The sequence below is a fragment of the Rana temporaria genome, chromosome 9, assembly GCF_905171775.1.
Source record: "Rana temporaria chromosome 9, aRanTem1.1, whole genome shotgun sequence".
Lineage (NCBI taxonomy): Eukaryota > Metazoa > Chordata > Amphibia > Anura > Ranidae > Rana > Rana temporaria.
In genome coordinates this window covers 142,823,819-142,845,149 of record NC_053497.1, presented here as the reverse complement: position 1 = coordinate 142,845,149, position 21,331 = coordinate 142,823,819, and the positions used below count along the sequence as shown (strand labels likewise).

The 21,331-nt window shown below is 44.9% G+C and overlaps 1 protein-coding gene across 1 annotated transcript; it reads left to right on the top strand.

Annotated features, from left to right (window-relative positions):
* Nucleotides 1-3,264: 3,264 nt before the first annotated feature.
* LOC120914599 (histidine-rich glycoprotein-like) lies at nucleotides 3,265-20,318 on the top strand. The gene is made up of 3 exons (XM_040325280.1): nucleotides 3,265-3,270; nucleotides 19,238-20,162; nucleotides 20,242-20,318. Exons 1-3 carry the CDS (start codon nucleotides 3,265-3,267, stop codon nucleotides 20,316-20,318), a joined length of 1,008 nt encoding a protein of 335 aa, XP_040181214.1.
* Nucleotides 20,319-21,331: the final 1,013 nt, after the last annotated feature.

Genomic DNA, 21,331 nt, shown 5'->3' with positions numbered 1-21,331 from the left:
GGCGATTAAGCTAATCGCCTTACCAGCCCCTCGGCGGAAGGAGGAAGTGGGACAGGAAGTCCCCTTCTCCTGAAGCCCCCACTCCCCCCCCCAAAAAAATTACATGCCAAATGTGGCATGTAAGGGGGCGAGGAGTGGGTTAAGCGGAAGTTCCATTTTTAGGTGGAACTCCGCTTTAAGTATGGACGTCGTTTCCGCGTCGAATTTTGAAAAATTTACGTCGTTTGCGTAAGTCGTCCGTGAATGGGGCTGGACGTCATTTACGTTCACGTTGAAACCAATACGTCCTTGCGGCGTAATTTGGAGCAATGCACACTGGGAAATTCCACGGACGGCGCAACGTCAATCACGTCGGGTCATGGTTAATTTACATAACACATGCCCACCTCTTCACAATTTGAATTAGGCGGGCTTACGCCGGCCTATTTACGCTACGCCGCCGCAACTTTCTTTTGAGAATATGGCACTTGCCTGTAAAAGTTGCGGAGGCGTAACGTAAATACGATACGTTACGCCCGCACAAAGATACGCCATTCTACGTGAATCTGTTTGGGGGTTCTAAGTAATTTTCTACAAAAAAAATGATGATTTTTACATGAAGGAGAGAAGTGCCAGAATAGGCGCGGTATGGAAGTGGTTAATCAATACAATTTTGTGACGCTGGGTAGTGTCGGCATTGCCACCAACGCCTCGAATTTGGTCTGATTTGCAGGAATTGGACACCATTTCAGCAATGTATAGGCAGCTCTAGGAGCCTCTGGTGTCCATGCAGATCAGACATCGGAAATGTTTCCTTGTGATTGGCAGGAGCAGATTGGAGAAAATAAATGACAAGTTAAAAGAAAAAAGATACAATTGCATTTTGGAATATGACATGATCACCAGAACCCATCTGCCAAGAGATACTATCCATTCACAGATCTTTCTCCCACGATGGGATCTTGGAGCTGGTGGTGAGTTTATATAAGGTGAGATATGGAAGAATCAGAGAGCAGGAAAGGAGGGAGGGAGAGGAATTCACAAATGCTGCTGCTGCTGATCATCTGAGTGTAAACACAAGCACGTGTCACCCTGTCACTCCCACTGATAACATTGTACATTCCATACTCCGCATCCAACTCACAGCCTCATCTACTACTCCTGGCTGCTGGATCACAGCAACTGTCACATCGGGGATTGCTGGATGAGGAATGCATACTCCCAATGGCTGAGCATACATGTGAATATTCCTACAAATAATCTCAAACTGCAAGATCTGCCATGACATGCTGGGACTTGTAGTTCCACAGAGAGCAGTCCCTGGCACTGTACCTTTTTTTTTATATATATATTTTTTTTAGTGACTAGTGATCATGTCTAAAGCTCCATCGAGACCTACGCAGGTGCGACAGAGCGCGCACGTTTTTGTGCAATTCGACACGGTTTAGGGCAGCCTGTTCATGTCGCACGTAAAACACACCGTTCTACATTCACATGGGTGTAAAAATGTACTGACTTTGGGCCAGATTCACAAAGAATTGCGTTACGCTGCGGCGGCATAACGTATCCCATTTACGTTACACCGCCGCAAGTTTATAGCGTAAGTGCCTGATTCACAAAGCACTCACCTGTAAACTTGCGGCGGCGTAGCGTAAATCCGCTCGGTGCAAGCCCGCCTAATACAAATGGGGCGGGCACCATTTAAATTAGGCGCGTTCCCGCGCCGAACGTACTGCGCATGCTCCGTCCGTAAAATTACCCGACGTGCATTGTGCTAAATGACGTCGCAAGGACGTCATTGCTTTCGCCGTTAACGTTAATGGCGTCCAGCGCCATTCACGGACGACTTACGCAAACAACGTGAATTTAAAAATTTTGACGCGGGAACGACGGCCATACTTAACATTGGCTAGGCCACCTAGAGGGCAGCCTTAGTTTTACGTGGCGTATCTCGACGGAAACGATGTAAATTTAGAGCGACGGGTAAAGCGTACGTTCGTGAATCGCCGTAACTAGTCATTTGCATATTCTACGCCGACCGCAATGGAATCGCCACCTAGCGGCCGGCCTAGAATTGCAGCCTAAGATCCGACGGTGTAAGTCAATTACACCTGTCGGATCTTAGCGAGAACTATGCGTAACCTGATTCTATGAATCAGGCGCATAGTTACGACGGGCGGATCACAGAGATACGACGGCGTATCAGGAGATACGCCGTCGTATCTCTTTTGTGAATCTGGCCCATTATTATGTATTTTGTTTTTTTAGCACAAAATTTCCTGTGTAATAATCAGTGAATACTTTTGCAAAATTGTCCTTTTTATTTGGCGGGCGTGTATATGTATGTATGTCCTTACACGCAGATTTTTGGGATTTTGCGTTATGGATCAGAACGCAGTGCATATTTACATACCTGTGTGAATGTCTCCATCGAAAACACACAAACCTGCGTTCAGATTGGTATATAAAAAAAAATTTGTAAATGCGTTTTTTTATTTTTTATGGCCGTTTGAATGAAGCCCAAAAGCAGTGCATGGTTGGTTTTAAAAACATTACCATATGTTGGGGCGCACGCACACTAGAGAGGTGCATGGGGGTGCCATTAAAGTGATGCTAAAGTCTTACATTATGAGCTGCGGCATTTACATCTTGATGTGTTTAGTAGCGCAGTATAACCCATTTTTTCTCTATTGTATCCTTTTGACTTTTTATACTGCTGCTTCTGATACTAAAGCCTTGTTTTTTTTTCTTTAAAAATAATTATACTTACCTGCTCTGTGAAAAGGTTTTGCAAAAAGCATCCCATATCCTCCTCTTCTTCGGTGTTCTGGCCCCTCCCTCCCTCCTGCCGAGCGCCCACACAGCAAGCAGCTTGTTGTTAGAGCACCCGAACCGCAGCTCCAGTCGTGGAGACACAGCTCAGCCCTGCCCCCTCTCTTTCCTGATTGGCTAACTGACTTTGATTGACAGCAGCATGAGCCAATGCTGTGCCTCAGCCAATCAGGAGGGAGAGTCCCGGATGGCCGAGACACTCGTGCAACATTGCTGGATAGAGATGGGGCTCATGTAAGTATTAGGGGTGCTGCTGCACACAGAAGGATTTTTATCTTACTGCATAGAATGCATTAAAGGATCACTAAAGATATATATATTTTTTTAAATAACTTACCTCCGCTGTGCAGCTTGTTTTGCACAGAGTGGCCCCGAACCTGGTCTTCTGGGGTCCCTCGGCGGCTGTCTCAGCCCCCCCGCAAGGACTCAACACCTTCATGCAAACGTGCTCGCATGGATGTAAGTTCTTGCGGGCGCGCTCCTGTGATACAGCCGGCGGCCAAAGCCGCTCGCTGTATCACTCGGCCCCGCCCCTGGCACGTCATTGGATGTGATTGACAACAGCGCGAGCCAATGGCTGTGCTGCTTTCAATCCATCCACTGTAACCAATCAACGGCCAGGCTGAGCAGCGAAGAGGATGTCGGGGGCGAGCGCGGGACTTTCGAGGGGTCAGGTAAGTAAAACAGGGGGGCTGGGGGGGGGGGGGGGGCGGTATTGTTGGATGTTTTTTCTCCTTAATGCATATAATGCATTAAGGTGAAAAGAACTTTTACCCTTACAACCCCTTTAAGATAAAAAAAAACTTCTGCCTTTACAATCACTTTAAGAATTATGGAACCACGGTGGGGCAAAAGGGCTGCGCATTTTTGTGCATTTGAAAGACATTCGCAATTTTGCACATGTTCTTGCAATGAACAAATGTGAAGTTTGTAAACATTAGTAAGGCTACGTTTCCACTAGTGCGACTTGGGACTGCAAAGTCGCATGACAGGTCGTACCCCATGATTTCCAATGAGTACCATTCATATCTGTGTGACTTCAAGTCGCAGCGACTTCAGAGTAGTCCCTGCACTACTTTGGTCCCACTTTGATGTGACTTGAGGTCCAAAGACCTCCAGAATACACAGGCATTGCTTCAATTTGCATCAAAATCGCAGAAAAAATCGTGAGACTTTCAAGTCGCAATAGAGGAAACCTAGGCTAATTGTGGCCATACACACTTCATTGAGCCTAGGTTTCCACTATTGCGACCTGAAAGTCGCGCAATTTTACCATGATTTTGATACAACTTGACGCAATGTCTGTGTATTCTTCAGGTCTATGGACCGACCTCAATTCGAATCAAAATGGAAACGTAGCCTGAGCTCTGGTTCACATTGATGCGATATATCAAATCGCAGGCCAAATTGCTGGCAATGTCACCGTATCAATCAGTGCAACACTGCATTTGCCGCGCCGCAACGATTCCCAAAAGTCGTTTCTGTACTACTTTTGGCGATTTCCATTGACATCTGTGCAGAAACCCACACAGATGTCTCAGAAATCGCCCCCTAAAATCGGGACTGACATGCGGGAATAAAATCGTGCGAGTTCAGATGAACTCAGTGTGAACCTGGGCACAATGATCATTTTCTGATCAGTCTCTTCCCCTAGAGAATTATCAGTCTATAATCAACAACCCATTTGATTGATATGCCACACATGGGGAAGTGGATTTTGATTGGCAGGTAAGATACAAGCACAATTTACGATCTTAAGCTATCGATCGCGTCTACCTCCTTAAGTAATCTCATAATCTGGTTGGTCGTTTGGAAGAGGAATCGATAGTGACCATACATGCTTTGATTATGTTATCCTATTGATGTTCTATTCGATCAAAACAACTGAATCCACAAACAACCGAATAACCATAATTTCTCCTCTGATCGACTTCATTTTGATCACATTTAGCCATCGGCATGATTTGACATGCGATTTGACAGGTCAAATCGCATTCAAAATCAGAGTCTATTGCCAGCAATAGGATCGTCCCAATTGGTGCGAAGCCTAATTTTCAGCGCTGCACCGGTTTCCAAAAGTAGTTCCTGCACTACTTTTGGTGACTTCGGGGGTGATATCCATAGACGGCTGTACATAAACTGGCACAGAGGTCTTTCAATTCGCCCCTGAAGTCGGACTGAAATGCGACTTTGAAATTGTGCGCGTTCAGATGAACTCAAAGCCGTGTTCAGTGTGAACGAGGCTTAAACGGATTTGATCGGCCAGGGCAGAAGATGAATCAAATGTTTTGCATCAGTTGGCAGCACTGAGCTACTTTGTTTATGAAAACAATCATATTTCGATCAATTGATCAATTTTTTTTATAAGATTACTTGGAGAGACAGAGGGCCAGATCCACGTAGCTCGGCGTCATTTTATGGTAGTTACGATACGCCGCCGCTACTTTGAGAGGCAAGTGCTGTATTCACAAAGCACTTGCGCCTAAAGTTATGGCGGCGTAGCGTAAATGTGTCGGCGTAAGGGCGCGGAATTCAAATGACAAAGATGTGGGCGTGTTTTATGTTAATTCAACTTGACCCTACGTAAATGACGTTTTTTTTTAACGGCGCATGCGCCGTCCGTGGGGGTATCCCAGTGCGCATGCTCGAAATCACGTCGCAAATAGTCAATGCTTTCGACGTGAACGTAATTTACGCAAAGCCCTATTCGCGAACGTTTTACACAAACGACATACACAACGGAAAATTAGACGCTGGCCCGCCGTCCATACTTAACATTGCGTACGCCTCATAGAGCAGGGGTAACGTTCCGCCGAGAAAAGCCTTACCTAAACGACGTAAAAAAATGCGCCGGCCGGACGTACGTTCTGGGAATCGGCGTATCTAGCTAATTTGCATACTCTACGCAGAAATCAACGGAAGCGCCACCTAGCGGCCAGCTTAAATATGCACCTAAGATCCGACGGCGTACTAAGACGTACGTCAGTCGGATCTAGCCCCCATTCAGGCGTATCTTGTTTTGTGGATACAAAACAAAGATACGCCGGAGCAGCCTAGAAGTTACGCGGCGTATCAATAGATACGCCGCCGTAACTTCTTTGTGGACCTGGCCCAGAGATGAGATGGATAAATTAAGATCAAAAATTGCGTTTGTTTCAATCAAAATCCACTTCCCCATGTGTGGCTAATCAATCGAATGAGTTGTTGACTATAGACTATAGGAATATGATTGTATTTAGACCAATCAGATTATGAGATTACATGGTGGAAACAGAAAGGTGATCAATAATTTACGTTCATACGTTATGTATACGAACTCTGGATCAAAATCCACTTCCCCGTGTGAGGTATATTGATCGACTATGGATCGTTTAATCAATCGTTTAATCAATCGTTTATCGGAGCATGTATGGCCATCGTTATGGCTAGTTGGTTGTTTTGATCGGGGTAAATAAATCAAAGCACGTCTTGTTCCTCTGGATGAAGTGTAAGCTCTCCGTCCTGCTTTGCTCCCATACATCGGAGTAGTGGAAGTTGGGCTGACTACGCTACGTGAGCAGAGCTGTATTCACAATGGCCATTACGCAGTCATAGTGCAGGAAGAGCTTCTTGTAGGGTGAATCACTTTTGTCGGGTCTAGTGAGTCACTATTCTGTAATGTCATGAAATCTGAGCCTTGCTTTCTATCCCTCCCTCTACAGACAGGCTCCTTCTTCTATAGATAAGAAGTGAAGCATGGGGGGGGGGGAGTGAAGCATGGGGGGGGGGGGGGGCGGGGCAATGGGCTACAATGCTGGAAGCAATGCTTGCCATACATGTAGAGATTCCTTTTGTTCAGCCAGCAGGGAGAATATCCACAGAAGATTTCTACCTAGAAAATAATCAATGCTAGAGCCAGCAATTTAATCGCTGGAGTCCCTGGTGATTTGCTACAGTACTGGGTTGTCTGCTACAAATCGCACTCCTTTAGAGATCTGCCGCAACTTTTCATAGAAAAGCCTTACAAGCGATGGTCCATAGTCTTTTTTTTGCCAAAGCTGAATATTGACTGTTGAGTGACAAATCGATGTAAAATGTATTAACCACTTCAGCCCCGGACCATTTTGCTGGTCAATGACCGGGCCACTTTTTGCAATTCGGCACTGCGTTGCTTTAACTGACATTTGCGCGGTCGTGCGACGTGGCTCCCGAACAAAAATGGCTTCCTTTTCTTCCCCACAAATAGAGCTTTCTTTTGGTGGTATTTGATCACTTCTGCGGTTTTTATTTTTTGCACTATAAACAAAAATAGAGTGACAAATGTATATTTTTAACTTTTTGCTATAATAAATATCCCCCAAAAATATTTAGAAAAACAATTTTTTCCTCAGTTTAGGCCGATACGTGTTCTTCTACATATTTTTCGTAAAAAAAATCGCAATAAGCGTTTATTGATTGGTTTTGCGCAAAAGTTATAGCGTCTACAAAATAGGGGATAGTTTTATGGCATTTTTATTAATTTTTTTTTTTTACTAGTAATGGCGGCGATCAGCGATTTTTATCGGTACTGTGACCTTATGGCGGACACTTCGGACACTTTTGACACATTTTTGGGACCATTGGCATTTTTATAGTGATCAGTGCTATAAAAATGGACTGATTACTGTAAAAATTACACTGGCAGTAAAGGGGTTAACCACTAGGTGGCGCTAAAGGGGTTAAGTCAGTACTAGGAAGTGATTCTTACTGTTAGGGGGCGTGGCTACAAGGGACACGTCACTGATGACCGTTCCCGATCACGGGGGAACAGCGATTGCTGTTCCCCCGTGAAAAATCTTTTTCATAAAAATGCCATAAAACTATCCCCTTGTTTGTAGACACTATAACTTTTGCGCAAACCAATCAATAAACGCACAATTACAATTTTTTTTTTACCAAAAATAAGTATAAGAATACGTATCAGCCTAAACTGAGGAAAAAAAATGTTTTTTTTTTAATATATTTTTTGGGGATATTTATTAACCACTTCCATACCGGGCACTTACGCCCCTTCCTGCCCAAGCCAATTTTCAGCTTTCAGCACTGTCGCACTTTGAATGACAATTGCGCGGTCGTGCTACACTGTACCCAAACAATTTTTTTATCATTTTGTTCCCACAAATAGAGCTTTCTTTTGGTGGTATTTGATCACCTCTGCGGTTTTTATTTTTTGCGCTATAAACAAAAGAAGAGTGACAATTTAAAAAAAAAACACTATTTTTTACTTTTTTATTTAATAAATATCACAATTTTTTTAAAAAAAAACGTTTTTTTTCCTCAGTTTAGGCCGATATGTATTCTTCTACATATTTTTGGTAAAAAAAATCGCAATGATCATATATTGATTGGTTTGCGCAAAAGTTATAGCGTTTACAAAATAGCTGATAGATTTATGGCATTTTTATTTTATTAATTTTTTTACTAGTATTGGCGGCGATTTGCGATTTTTTTACTGTCACCGTGACATTGCGGCGAACACATCGGACACTTTTGACACGTTTTTGGCGCCATTCACATTTATACAGCGATTAATGCGATAAATATGCACTAATTACTGTATAAATGTGACTGGCATTCAAGGGGTTAACACTAGGGGGTGAGGGAGGGGTTAATATGTATACCTGAATTGTGTTCTAACTGTGGGGGGAGGGGGGTGACTGGGGGAGGTGACCGATCTATGTCCCTATGTACAAGGGACACAGATCGGTCTCCTCTCTCCCTTGACAGGACGTGGAGCTCTGTGTTTACACACAGAGCTCCACGTCTTGTCCCTGTAGCCGCCGATTCCGAGTGCCTGGCGGACATCGCGACCGCCAGGCACGCGCATCGGCATCTCGGGGACGCGTCGGGCGCGCTCGCGCGCCCCCCAGTGGCCGCAAGAATACAGGATGTCAAATGACGTCCTGTTGAATATTCAGAGTCACCGTGGAGCCGTCATTTGACGATGGCCCGGTACTCTAGTGGTTAAAGCAAAAAGTAAAAAATATTGAATTTTTTTTAAATTGTTGCTCTATTTTTGTTTATAGCGCAAAAAATAAAAACTGCAGAGGTGATCAAATACCACCAAAAGAAAGCTCTATTTGTGGGGAAAAAAAAACATCGATTTAATTTAAGTACATCATTGCACGACTGCGCAATTTTCAGTTAAAGCGACACAGTGCCGAATCGCAAAAAGTGGCCTGGTCGTCTTTGGCCAGCGAAATGGTCCGGGGCTAAAGCAGTTAAGCACACGATTAGAGCCAGAGGGTCGGGGTAACCCGACCTACCAACAGCGTGGGCGGGGTGACGCCGACCGACCGACCAAGGGGTTGGTTGCTTGCTGTCCCCCACCCAAAAAAAACACCAGCCGCCCACTGGTCTATTCTATGGAGAGGCGGATGTCAGCGGACACATGTCCACAGACACGCGGCGCCATCCGATACGATCCTGTCCACCAAAAACAGACGGATGGTGGACCTATTCCACATCTGCCTGGTGGATCGTATCGGATGGAAACAGATAGGCGCTCCATTTCCATCCAATTGCCACATAGAGGAGAGTAGGACTGTGTCCGTGTCTGCTCTGCATAGCGGAGTGGACACAGACCTATCACTCGCCTGCTCAGTGAGGATCAGCGAAAAGAACCCCGGCTGAGCAACCGGATTCGGCTGCAAGGAGGCGCCCGTGTGAAAGGGGCCTTACAGCATTTTGTAGCTGTGAAAAACATAACGATTTTCTATAGGATTGCTATAACAAATACTGCTCCAATTTCTGATCATACACATATAGATTCAGCCTGCAGGAATCAATGAATCCCTCACACTAAACAGTGTAGATGGAGGAATCTCTCCTGCCATCTATGGTATTCACAATAATACCAGCTCCTGCCTAAATACTCGAGCAATGACTGCATCTGAAAGGCTGCTAATTTCCCCCCGTATCAGTCAATTGTTAACATGACTTCTATTGAGCTCAGTGGTGCTGACAGCGCCACCCAGAGTTCAAAATGTGAGCCACGTATGGCCAATCAATGGCACATAAGGGCAATGGATTTTCCTGGGAGTCTGCTGTTGTTTCCATGAAAATACTCTATCCACCATTCACTCTACAGAATGATCGTGAGAGCAATTGGATCTTCTGGCCGCAATATTCTGTCTATGGCGTACCTGAAGTGTGCACACAAAGGATGATTATTGACCAAGTTCTTCTTCAGATATCTCCAGATAACTGGCTTCAGTATGAACGGTTGCCACCTTTCAGGACTTAAGTCCGCCTATACATGGATCGAAATTAGTTTGGTTCAGCAGGGACTGGCCACATTTCGATCCATGTATGTCCTGGCTGGTTGATCGGTAGGCTGTTGGATTTTCCTCGTTCAATCAGCACCGTCGGCTATAGCTGGCAGCACTAATCAGTGTGTTCTGACAGTAGAGAAGTCCCCCCCCGCTGAGCTATTGTATTCTGACTGCGGGAGGGACTTCCCCACCAGATCCAGTGTGTGAATAGGCAAATCACGTTATATATTGGGTCCTCTGTGCAATATAGGGCTCAGAAATACATGCACATATCTATTTAGTTGTTGGGTGGCTTGATGGTGGAACTATTCATACACAAAAGCGTCTGAATATTATTATTATAATATAATACAGGAGTATTATACTCCCATTAACAACCACCCCATAGCAGATTTACTGTTACAGGGTGGCCATTCTGTGGCAAATCACATCTATATCCCTGATTCTGCACTTCCGCCTAGGGGGCGGGTGTGCGGGCGCACCGCTGGCGCGCTGCTTCTGCTGTGATTAGTCACTTCAGATGCTAATCAGCGGGTGCCGGCCAATGAATGTCCGCTGGCACCCGCTGATTGACAAGGAGAGGCACAGTACGGAGCTCCACCCATGTTAACAAGACAGAGCTCTGTCCTGTTAGCAGGGATGTGATGGATTTTCTTTCCCTGCAAAGCAGAGAATACAATCCATCACATCCCTTAGGCCAGAATCACACTAGTGCGTTGCGTTTTGGAGCTCTGTTGTCTTTGCAAATTTCTCTATAAGGTGTTCTGCAGATCAACTGCATTTTAGTTGCAGATCAGGTGCGAATTTGGAGACCTGGGAGAGGGGAGGGGGAGGGGGGAAGTGTATTGAACTGAATGAGACAAATACTGAAGAGAAATGAACAGATCTGCGAATTCAGCTGCGTACCCATAGAAGATAATGGGACTGAATTCGCACCTGAACCGCACCGCAAGACATAAAAACCGCACGCGGTTTGGAGGCAATACGCAGTGCGGATGCATCGCACATATGTGAACCAGCCTCATTGAAAACAATGTATTTTGAAATGTCCTGCGAATTAGATGCGGTTTAAGCCGCACTCAATTCGCATAGGTGTGAACCTGGCCTTAGTATGAACACCACACATAGTACACATAAACACTGGTTAGACACACATTTAGGCTCACCCTAGATGTTTAACCCCTTCCCAGCCAGTGTCATTAGTACAGTGACAGTGCATATTTTTAGCACTGATCATTGTATTAGGCTCCATTCACACTAATGCTTTTTTTGATGCATTTTGCAGAAATGCAGGGATTTTTTTTAACATGGTTTCCTATGGAACATGTTCACATCAATGCTTTTTTGTGCCTCTGCGTTTTTGGAAAGGGTCAGGGACTTTTTTTCCTGCAAAAACTAGCGTTTTGCATGCAATAGAATTCAATCGACCTGCTTCAAAAACGCAAGTACCGCGATTTGTTAAAGGAAATGTAAAAAAAAAAAAAAATGACTGGCTAAAAAAAACCCGCAAATCGTGGTAAAATCGCCGTAAAAACGCACGTCAAAAAACGCAGCAAGCACCGCAAAAAGCATTGCAAAAACGCTCAAAAGCAACATGCATAGGTGTGAATCGAGCCCTATGCATGTTGCTTTTGAGCGTTTTTGCAATGCTTTTTGCGGTGCTTGCTGCGTTTTTTGACGTGCGTTTTTACCGCGATTTGCATTTTACGTTTTTTTTCTTCTTTAAGCCAGTCATTTTTATTTTTTTACATTTCCTTTCACAACCAGCTATGAACAGGTTGGAAAAAAACGCAAATCGCGGCAAAATCGTGGCAAAATGCGTTTTGGATGCAGGTCCATTGAATTCTATTGCATGCAAAACGCTGCTTTTTGCTGGGAAAAAAGTCCCTGACCCTTTCCAAAAACGCAGAGGCACAAAAAAGCATTGATGTAAACATGTTCCATAGGAAACCATGTTAAAAAATTTCCTTGCATAAATGCAAAATGCACCAAAAAAAGCATTAGTGTGAATGGAGCCATTAGTGTCACTGGTTTCTACAAAGTGTCAGTTAGTGTGCGATTGTCTGCCGCAATATCGCAGTCCCACTGTAAGCCGCTGATCACCGCCATTAGTAGCATAAATAAATAAATAAAGATTCCAGTATATAGACCCTATAACTTTTGTGCAAACCAATCACTATACGCGTATTGGGATTTTTTTTTTTACCAAAAATATGTATCAGAATAAATATTGGCTCAAATTTATGAAGAAATTTGAATTTATTTTACATTTTTTATTGGATAGGTTTTATAGCAGAAAGTACAAAATATTATTTTATTTTTTAAATTGTTGGTCTTTTTTTGTTTATTGCGCAAAAAAAAAAAAAAACACAGAGGTTATCAAATACCACCAAAAGAAAGCTCTATTTGTGGGGAAACAAATGGCACAAATTTAGTATGGGTTCAGTTTCGCATGACCGCGCAATTGTCGTATTGCAAAAAATTGCCTGATCATGAAGGGGGATAAATCTTCTGAATGGCAAGTGGATACAGAAGCTCAAACAGACAGCGTGGTTGTTTACAAAATAAAGGGTGACAGTAGATTTATGCCGCGTACACACGATCGGAAATTCCGACAGTAAAAGTCCGGTGTGAGCTTTTGGAAGAAAATTCCGACCGTGTGTATGCTCCATCTGACTTTTGCTGAATTTCCGCCAACAAAAGATTGAGAGCTGGTTCTCAAATTTTCAGACGGAAAAAATTCCTATCGGAAAATGGCAATTCCAACGCGCAAAATTCTGACGCATGCTTGGAAACAATTTGACGCATTATCGGAAGCATTGAACTTAATTTTCTCGGCTCGTCGTAGTGTTGTACATCACCGCGTTCTTTTTTTTTTGTACATCACCGCGTTCTTGACGGATGAAAGTTCAAAGAACTTTTGTGTGACTGTGTGTACGCAAGCCAAGCTTGAGCGGAATTCCGTAGGAAAAACCCTCCAAGTTTTTTCCGACGGAAAATCCGATCGTGTGTACGTGGCATTACAATAGGACTCATAACATGAAGCCTGGGGGGCCCTGCCTATGACAGTTTGCAATAGGCGATTTTTAGGCAAAAGTTAATTGCTAATGACAAGGATTAACAGCGATATGTGTCTCTGGAGAAGAGACGCTTGAGAGGGGATATAATTTCAATTTACAAATACCGTACTGGTGACCCCACAATAGGGATACAACTTTTTTGCAGATGGGGGTTTACCAAGACACGTATCCACTCATTAAAGCGGATGTGCTACGGGGAAAAAATATTAAAAGCCAGCAGCTACAAATACTGCAGCTGCTGACTTTTAATATTAGGACACTTACCTGTCCTGGAGTCCAGCGCTGATCGCAGCAGAGCACGAGCGATCGCTCGTCTCTCTGCTGCTCCCCCCTCCATCCACGCTCAGGGAACCAGGAAGTGAAGCGCTGCGGCTTCACTGCCCGGTTCCCTACGGCGCATGCGCGAGTCGCGCTGCACCCGCCGATTGGCTCACACGCTGTGTGCTGGGAGCCGAGTGTTCCCAGCACACAACGGGCGACAGACGGGATGTGACGGAATGCCCGTCTTTCGCCCGTAGCGTGTGGCCGGAAGTGGGTGCAAATACCTGTCTTTAGACAGGTGTCTGCACCCCCCTCCCCCTGAAAGGTGTCAAATGTGACACCGGAGGGGGGGAGGGTTCCGATCAGCGGGACTCCACTTTAGGGTGGAGAACCGCTTTAAAATTAGAAAAAAAGAGGTTTAAAGCGGTGGTTCACCCTTAGAGGGCACTTTTTCCCCTTAGGATTCCTGCTCGTTTTTACTAGGGGAATCGGCTATTTGTTTTAAAATATGTGCAGTACTTACCCGTTTACGAGATGCATCCTCTTCGTCGCTTCCGGGTATGGGCTGCGGGAATGGGCGTTCCTTCTTGATTGACAGTCTTCCGAGAGGCTTTTTTCGAAAGCAGCCGAACGTCGGTGCGCAGGCGCAGTATAGAGCCGCACCGACGTTCGGCTTCTTTCGGCTACGAGTGACGCGATGGATGCGACTGTCGGAAGCCTGTCAATCAAGAAGGAACGCCCGCTCCCGAAGACCCATACCCGGAAGCGACAGAAGAAGATGCAGCTCGAAAACGGGTAAGTACTGATCATATTTTAATACAAATAGCCGATTCCCCTAGACCGAACGAGCAGGAACCTTAGGGGAGAAAATTTTTTTTTTTAGAAATGGGTGAACTCCCGCTTTAAATTGAAGGTTTGTGTCTGTTCCATATACATCCTGTATTTGGCTCGTTCACTGTTTTTTTACTTCTTTCACTTTATTGCTTACTGTAGCTTTGGGTTCTTTTTACATATATGTGTGTTATATTTCACCACTGATGTGATCCAGCTTCCTAGGTGATTACCATTGATTGTTTTTCACAACCCCTTCTCATTAGCGATGGTTGGCCACAGGTGAAGGCGGATCACATGACTGGTTCAGGTTTGGTTTAGGTGTGTATATATTTGAGTTGTGTATCATTTTTGTTTTAGCTATGACTAAGCGCTGATACCCCAGTGCGAAACGCGTCAGCTATCCACCCCACTGTCTGCTGTGACTCGTAGTGCTGTTTAATTTTTTTACGATTAAAAGCAACTTTTTAAGAATTTCGTGGAAGTGCAGCTGTCCAGTCTTTTCTCCGGTCTTCGCTTTGTGCCTTGCCTGCACCCACGCTTCTGAGAGGACACTGATTGCTGAGTGCACTCACCTAGAGCGGCAGTTCCCCTTTCTCTACCTAACTCGGAATCTGCGCCGACCTAAGTTTAAGTGTATTCTCAAACTGAGATACACTTAAACCTAAGATACGACGGCTTGCGCCGTCCTATGTTAGGGTGCAATATTTAGGCTGGCCGCTAGGTGGCGCTCCCATTGCGTTTGGCGTAGAATATGTAAATCACTAGATACGCCTATTCACGAACGTACGTCCACCCGTCGCAGTAAAGGTACGCCGTTTCCGTAAGAGATAGGCCGCCTAAAGATAAACATGCCCCCTAGGTGGTGTAGCCAATGTTAAGTATGGCCGTCGTTCCCGCGTCAAAATTTGAAAATTGTACGTTGTTTGCGTAAGTCGTCCGTGAATAGGGCTGGACGTAATTTATGTCCATCTCAAAACCAATACGTCCTTGCGGCGTACTTTGCCGCAATGCACACGGGGATATGTACACGGACGGCGCATGCGCCGTTCGTAAAAAACGTCAATCACGTCGGGTCACAGTTAATCTACATAAAACACACCCCCCACATCCTCATTTGAATTTGGCGCGATTACGTCGGCCTATTCACGCTACGCCGCCGTAACTTAGCAGGCAAGTACTTTGTGAATACAGTACTTGCCTAGCTAACTTACCGCGGCATAGTGTAGATACGATACGCTAAGCCGCCGCAAAGTTGCGGCGGGCTACTTGAATCCAGCTATACGTTTTTTTCATCCCAATCATTAAAACGGCCTTGCCTACACACGATCGTGAAAAAAATGCTCTAGCAAAGCGCGGTGACGTACAACACGTACGACGGCACTATAAAGGGGAAGTTCCACCCTTTGGGCTGCTTTTGCTGATATCGTGTTAGTAAAAGACGATTCGCGCTTTTCAGTCTGTTACAGCGTGATGAATGTGCTTACTCCATTACGAATGCTAGTTTTACCAGAACGAGCGCTCCCGTCCCATAACTTGCTTCTGAGCATGAGCATTTTTTTCACGTCGTTAAAGCCCACACACAACCATTTTTTACGACGTTAAAAATGACAACGTTAAAAACTACGTGAAAAATTAGAGCATGTTCGAAATTTTTAATGCCCATTTTTTACACCGTGAAAAATGCTCTGGAGCCCACACACAATCATTAAAAAAAAACGTAATTTTTTACAACCCGGAAAACGGTCGTGTGTACGCAGCATTAATGTGGCCAAGATGTGGTCTCGGCGGGGAGCATCAATGGTTTCAAAAAAATGATTAGATAAGCACCTGAACGACCACAACATACAGGGATATACAATGTAATACTGACATATAATCACACACATAGGATGGACATGTGTCTTTTTAAACCTCACCTACTATGTAAGCTAGCGTTTGAATTCCTAGAGTCGCAAGCATGGGGTTGTTCTCTGTTTGAAATTTCCCTTCTTTAGCAATATGTAGCTAAGCTTTTTAATTGCTGCAACATTTCATAGAAAAGCATGAAGGCTGATTATCGCTGGCGATGTTCTGAAAGGCTGATGATCCTTGATCGCTAAGCAACAGAGCCACAAATCGCGTTAAAAATGGCAATGTTAGCGATCCCATAGAATGTGATTTTCTTTGCGACAAGTTGCTGTAACAAGCATGGAGAGCTTGATCATAATCGCCCATGTGTCATCCCCCCGGATATGATCATTTCATGAAGCAAAATCAGATGATGATTCATACACCTAACATCTCTAGGTGCCGGACATACAATCTGTAGATATGGATGGCCTGATATTCAGCCTGGCCAGCCAATAGAAACAGAGCGGACACCCATCATCTGTAGTTGTTCTTCTAGAGGTGTGTGGAATAGGTTTGCACCAGCCACAATACAGAAGAGAAAACCATATAGGGGGCTTGTCAGTAGCACATTTCGGGCTAGATTCAGGTAGCTGCGCCCCTTCTTACGTCGCCGCAGCGTATCGTATTTACGCTGCGCCGCCGTAAGTTTGAGAGGCAATTGCTGTATTCACAAAGCACTTGCCTCCTAACTTACGGCGGTGTAGCGTAAATGGGGCCGGCGTAAGCGCGCGTCATTCAAATGATGTTGAGGGGGCGCATGCGCATGCGCCGTTCGTGAAAAAATCCCAGTGCGCATGCTCGAAATTCCGACGCAAATCGTCATTGCTTTCGACGTGAACGTAAATTAAGTCCAGCCCTATTCGCGAACGACTTACGCAAACAACGTAATAAATTCAAATTTCGAAGCGGGAACGACGTCCATACTTAACATTGGCTGCGTCACCTAATAGCAGGAGCAACGTTACGCCGAAAAAGCCTTATGCAAACGACGTAAAAAACTACCGCCGGGCGCACGTACGTTCGTGAATCGACGTAACTAGGTAATTTGCATATTCTACGCCGAAAACAACGGAAGCGCCCCTAGCGGCCAACGTTATATTGCACACAATTATACGCCGCCGCATTCAAGTTACGTCGGCGGAGGAAGCCTATTTTTTAGACGTATCTGCCTTGGAGAATCGGCGATGCAGATTTGAAATTACGGTGGCGTATCTGGAGATACGCCGCCGTAAATGTATGCTGAATCTAGCCCTTCATCTGTAGTGGGGAGTCTAGCTCCACTATGGTGGTCAGGGGTGGTTCTCTCGTCACGTCTCTGAGTGTACAGAACTACATGTGGCTATTTACATAGTTAGGTTGAAAAAAGACACAAGTCCATCAAGTTCAACCATAAGAAATAAAATAATAATAATATCGTACAATCACTTATACCCAATTCTATACCCACAGTATATGTGTGTCTATGGATGTTTTTATTGTTATACGACTGCTGCATCAGAATCTTTCTGAACATACAGCAATACATGGCTTTGTAAGGTTGGCCAATAGAAATATTTTATTGTACATTACTAGGGGTAGTGAGAGGCTCTGCTGATGCTCCAGAATGCCACACTATAAAAAGCTACAAATTATCTTTTCTTTGTTTTTTTGTTTATTGTTTTTACAAAAAGTATACAATATACAGTATAACATCAAATCGTTACAACCACAACATAAATAGATAGCTCAATGTATCAGCACTAGTAGTCTATACACAAATGATCTCTTTAGAGCAGATCCAAGCCAAATGACTCAAATCTCATATAAACATTAACAGGTTAAAGTGATTGTTATGCGCTGTACACACGATCGGAATTTCCGATGGGGTAAAATCCGATGGATTTTTCCGTCGGGATTCTGTTCAAGCTGTGTTGCATACACACTGTCACACCAAATTCCGACCGTCCAAAACAGGGTGACGTAAAACACTACAACGAGCCGAGAAAAATGAGGTTCGATGCTTCCGAGCATGCGTCGACTTGATCCTGAGCATTTTTTTCTCCGTCAGAGTTCCACACAGACAATCAGAATTTACGATATGATTTTTTTCCATTGGAAAAAAATAAAACATGTCTTATTTCTAAACTCCACGTCTGACTTATTTCATCGGAAATTCCGATCGTAAGTACAAGGCATAAGGGTTTGTTTTTTCTTTTTTTTAAATAACAAACATGTCATACTTACCTCCACTGTGCAGCTTGTTTTGCATAGAGTGGCCCCGATCCTCGTCTTCTGGGTTCCCCTGGCGGCTCTTGGGCTCCTCCCCGCATCAGATAACCCCCTAGGACAGGGTGTCAAACTCAATTTCATTGTGGGCCACATCAGCATTATGATTTCCCTCAAGAGGGCCGGTTGTATCTGTAAGATTAGATGTCCAGCGCATCCCCTCCCCTTACATTGGATGTCAAGAGCCACTCCACTATCAGAAGTTGAGTCCCCCACTCTCCCTTACATCACAGTGCACATTCCTTATGCTGCTGCTGCTGGAAAGAATACGGATGTATTGATTGAAAGCAGAAAGTAAGGGTCTGGAGGAGGACCAGAGGAGGGCTGGGGCTCTCCTGCAGCTGCAGAAGAGGTGTGAGGGCCACATGAAATGGCCTGGAGGGCCGGATTCAGCCCGCGGGCCTTGTGTTTGACACCTGTTCCCTAGGAGAAGCGCTCTCCCAGGGGGTTACCTTGTGGGCGCGCTCCCAAGTCCAGCAATTGCGTCTATAGACGCGAATGCCAGACTCTGTGTCAGTACTAGGATCCCTTTAGGACCCAGCACAACTCACCTGACACAGCCTTTGCCTGGGAAACAACAGTGATTGGCCAGCTCACCGTTAAATCACCTGTATCATCATCCAATCAGTGCTCGTGATAGAGTTACCATTTTTTTTCCCACTGTGTGATCCAGCCTGACCTTCTGCGCCGTATATTTTGTGTTTGACCATGTTTGTTCGCTTCTGATTCAGTACCGTTTGAACTCTGATCTACCTGTGTATGACCCAGCTTGCCTAGACTACGCTTTGCCTGATTCTCCTGTAGCAACATCCATCTGCAGCGGTGCACTACAAACACCAGCAACATCCATCTGCAGCGGTGCACTACAAACACCAGCAACATCCATCTGCAGCGGTGCACTACAAACACCAGCAACATCCATCTGCAGCGGTGCACTACAAACACCAGCAACATCCATCTGCAGCGGTGCACTACAAACACCAGCAACATCCATCTGCAGCGGTGCACTACAAACCCCAGCAACATCCATCTGCAGCGGTGCACTACAAACACCAGCAACATCCATCTGCAGCGGTGCACTACAAACACCAGCAACATCCATCTGCAGCGGTGCACTACAAACACCAGCAACATCCATCTGCAGTGGTGCACTACAAACACCAGCAACATCCATTTGCAGCGGTGCACTACAAACACCAGCAACATCCATTTGCAGCGGTGCACTACAAACACCAGCAACATCCATCTGCAGCGGTGCACTACAAACACCAGCAACATCCATCTGCAGAGGTGCACTACAAACCCCAGCAACATCCATCTGCAGCGGTGCACTACAAACACCAGCAACATCCATCTGCAGCGGTGCACTACAAACCCCAGCAACATCCATCTGCAGCGGTGCACTACAAACACCAGCAACATCCATCTGCAGTGGTGCACTACAAACACCAGCAACATCCATTTGCAGCGGTGCACTACAAACACCAGCAACATCCATCTGCAGCGGTGCACTACAAACACCAGCAACATCCATTTGCAGCGGTGCACTACAAACACCAGCAACATCCATCTGCAGAGGTGCACTACAAACCCCAGCAACCTTCATCTGCAGCGGTGCACTACAAACACCAGCAACATCCATCTGCAGCGGTGCACTACAAACACCAGCAACATCCATTTGCAGCGGTGAACTACAAACATCAGATAAAGTCCACCTTCATCTGCAGCGGTGAACTACAAGTCCCAGCTGACCTGCTCATCTCAGACCTGCTTATGGTATGTGCTTGTTCTTGAACTGTTTTGCATAGTTGGCACACCTGACCTGTTATCTGCTCCTAGCCTGGCACTTGGCCTCTTTAAATTGGACCTTTTAGTAAGGTTGTAAGAATAATATTCTGATAAGTCAAAATATACAGCAATAACATGATTTTTTAAAACCTCCCCCTTAATTTGAATACTAAATAGCTTCCATTGAGATCCAACCCCATAACTTTGCGTAGGCTGAGTCGATGCCATCAGTCTGCTGCAGGCGTGAGGAAGCATTTCTTCAGTTTCTTCTTTCCCAGTTTAATAGAGAAGTATTAAACCCAAAAATAAACATTTATTATATTGTAGTTTACCAATTCTTAGATTTTCTTAGTTTTTCTTTTTTTAAGCCGGGTACACACTGTTTCTTTTGGGATGCACAAAAAAAAACTGTCAGCTCAGGCAGAGCAGCTGTACTAACAATGCAAGGTCAGTCCAGCAGCCCCCCCCCCCCCCCCCCACCAGAACACTCCAATCAGCGCTCTCTACCACTGGCTGAGAGCTCTAATCGGGAGTCAATCGACTGCTGGTTTTCCACCATGCATATCTGACAGAAGCCGGCCGTCGGAGCAGAGCGACATACACATGGGACTCCCGACATTCTGCCCTTGTGTACAGAGCTTTAGGCTTTCTTCTTTTCTGATTTCATCTGGTGATCCTGCCAGTAACAGTAAGTTTGTTGTTTTCCAAAAGAACAAGCTCCCTTCCATATGTATCAGTTACAGGGATGAGGCAAACCATATTACCCTGACAGGGGTGCTTACAACGATCAACTTTTATTTATTTCTATAAAACGTTATAATAAGTCGCAGCAAACATTTTTTTTTAACGTGTGAGCTGGAGTTTGGCTTCAGTTTGTTAGTGTATTTAAATCTGCTAGCTCATTTAACATTCTCCACCACCCGAGACTGACAATGCTGCTGTCTAAATGTACCGCCTGTGCTCATTCATCCAGAGTGTGGATACTCTAATAAAGGAGATGTGTTACTTGCCAGAGCACCAGGTCCCAGCAGCCATCACATCTAATGATTGGTAAACGGAATTGTAAAACATTTTTGGGTTTAATATCGCTTTAACTGTAACATTGTAGCA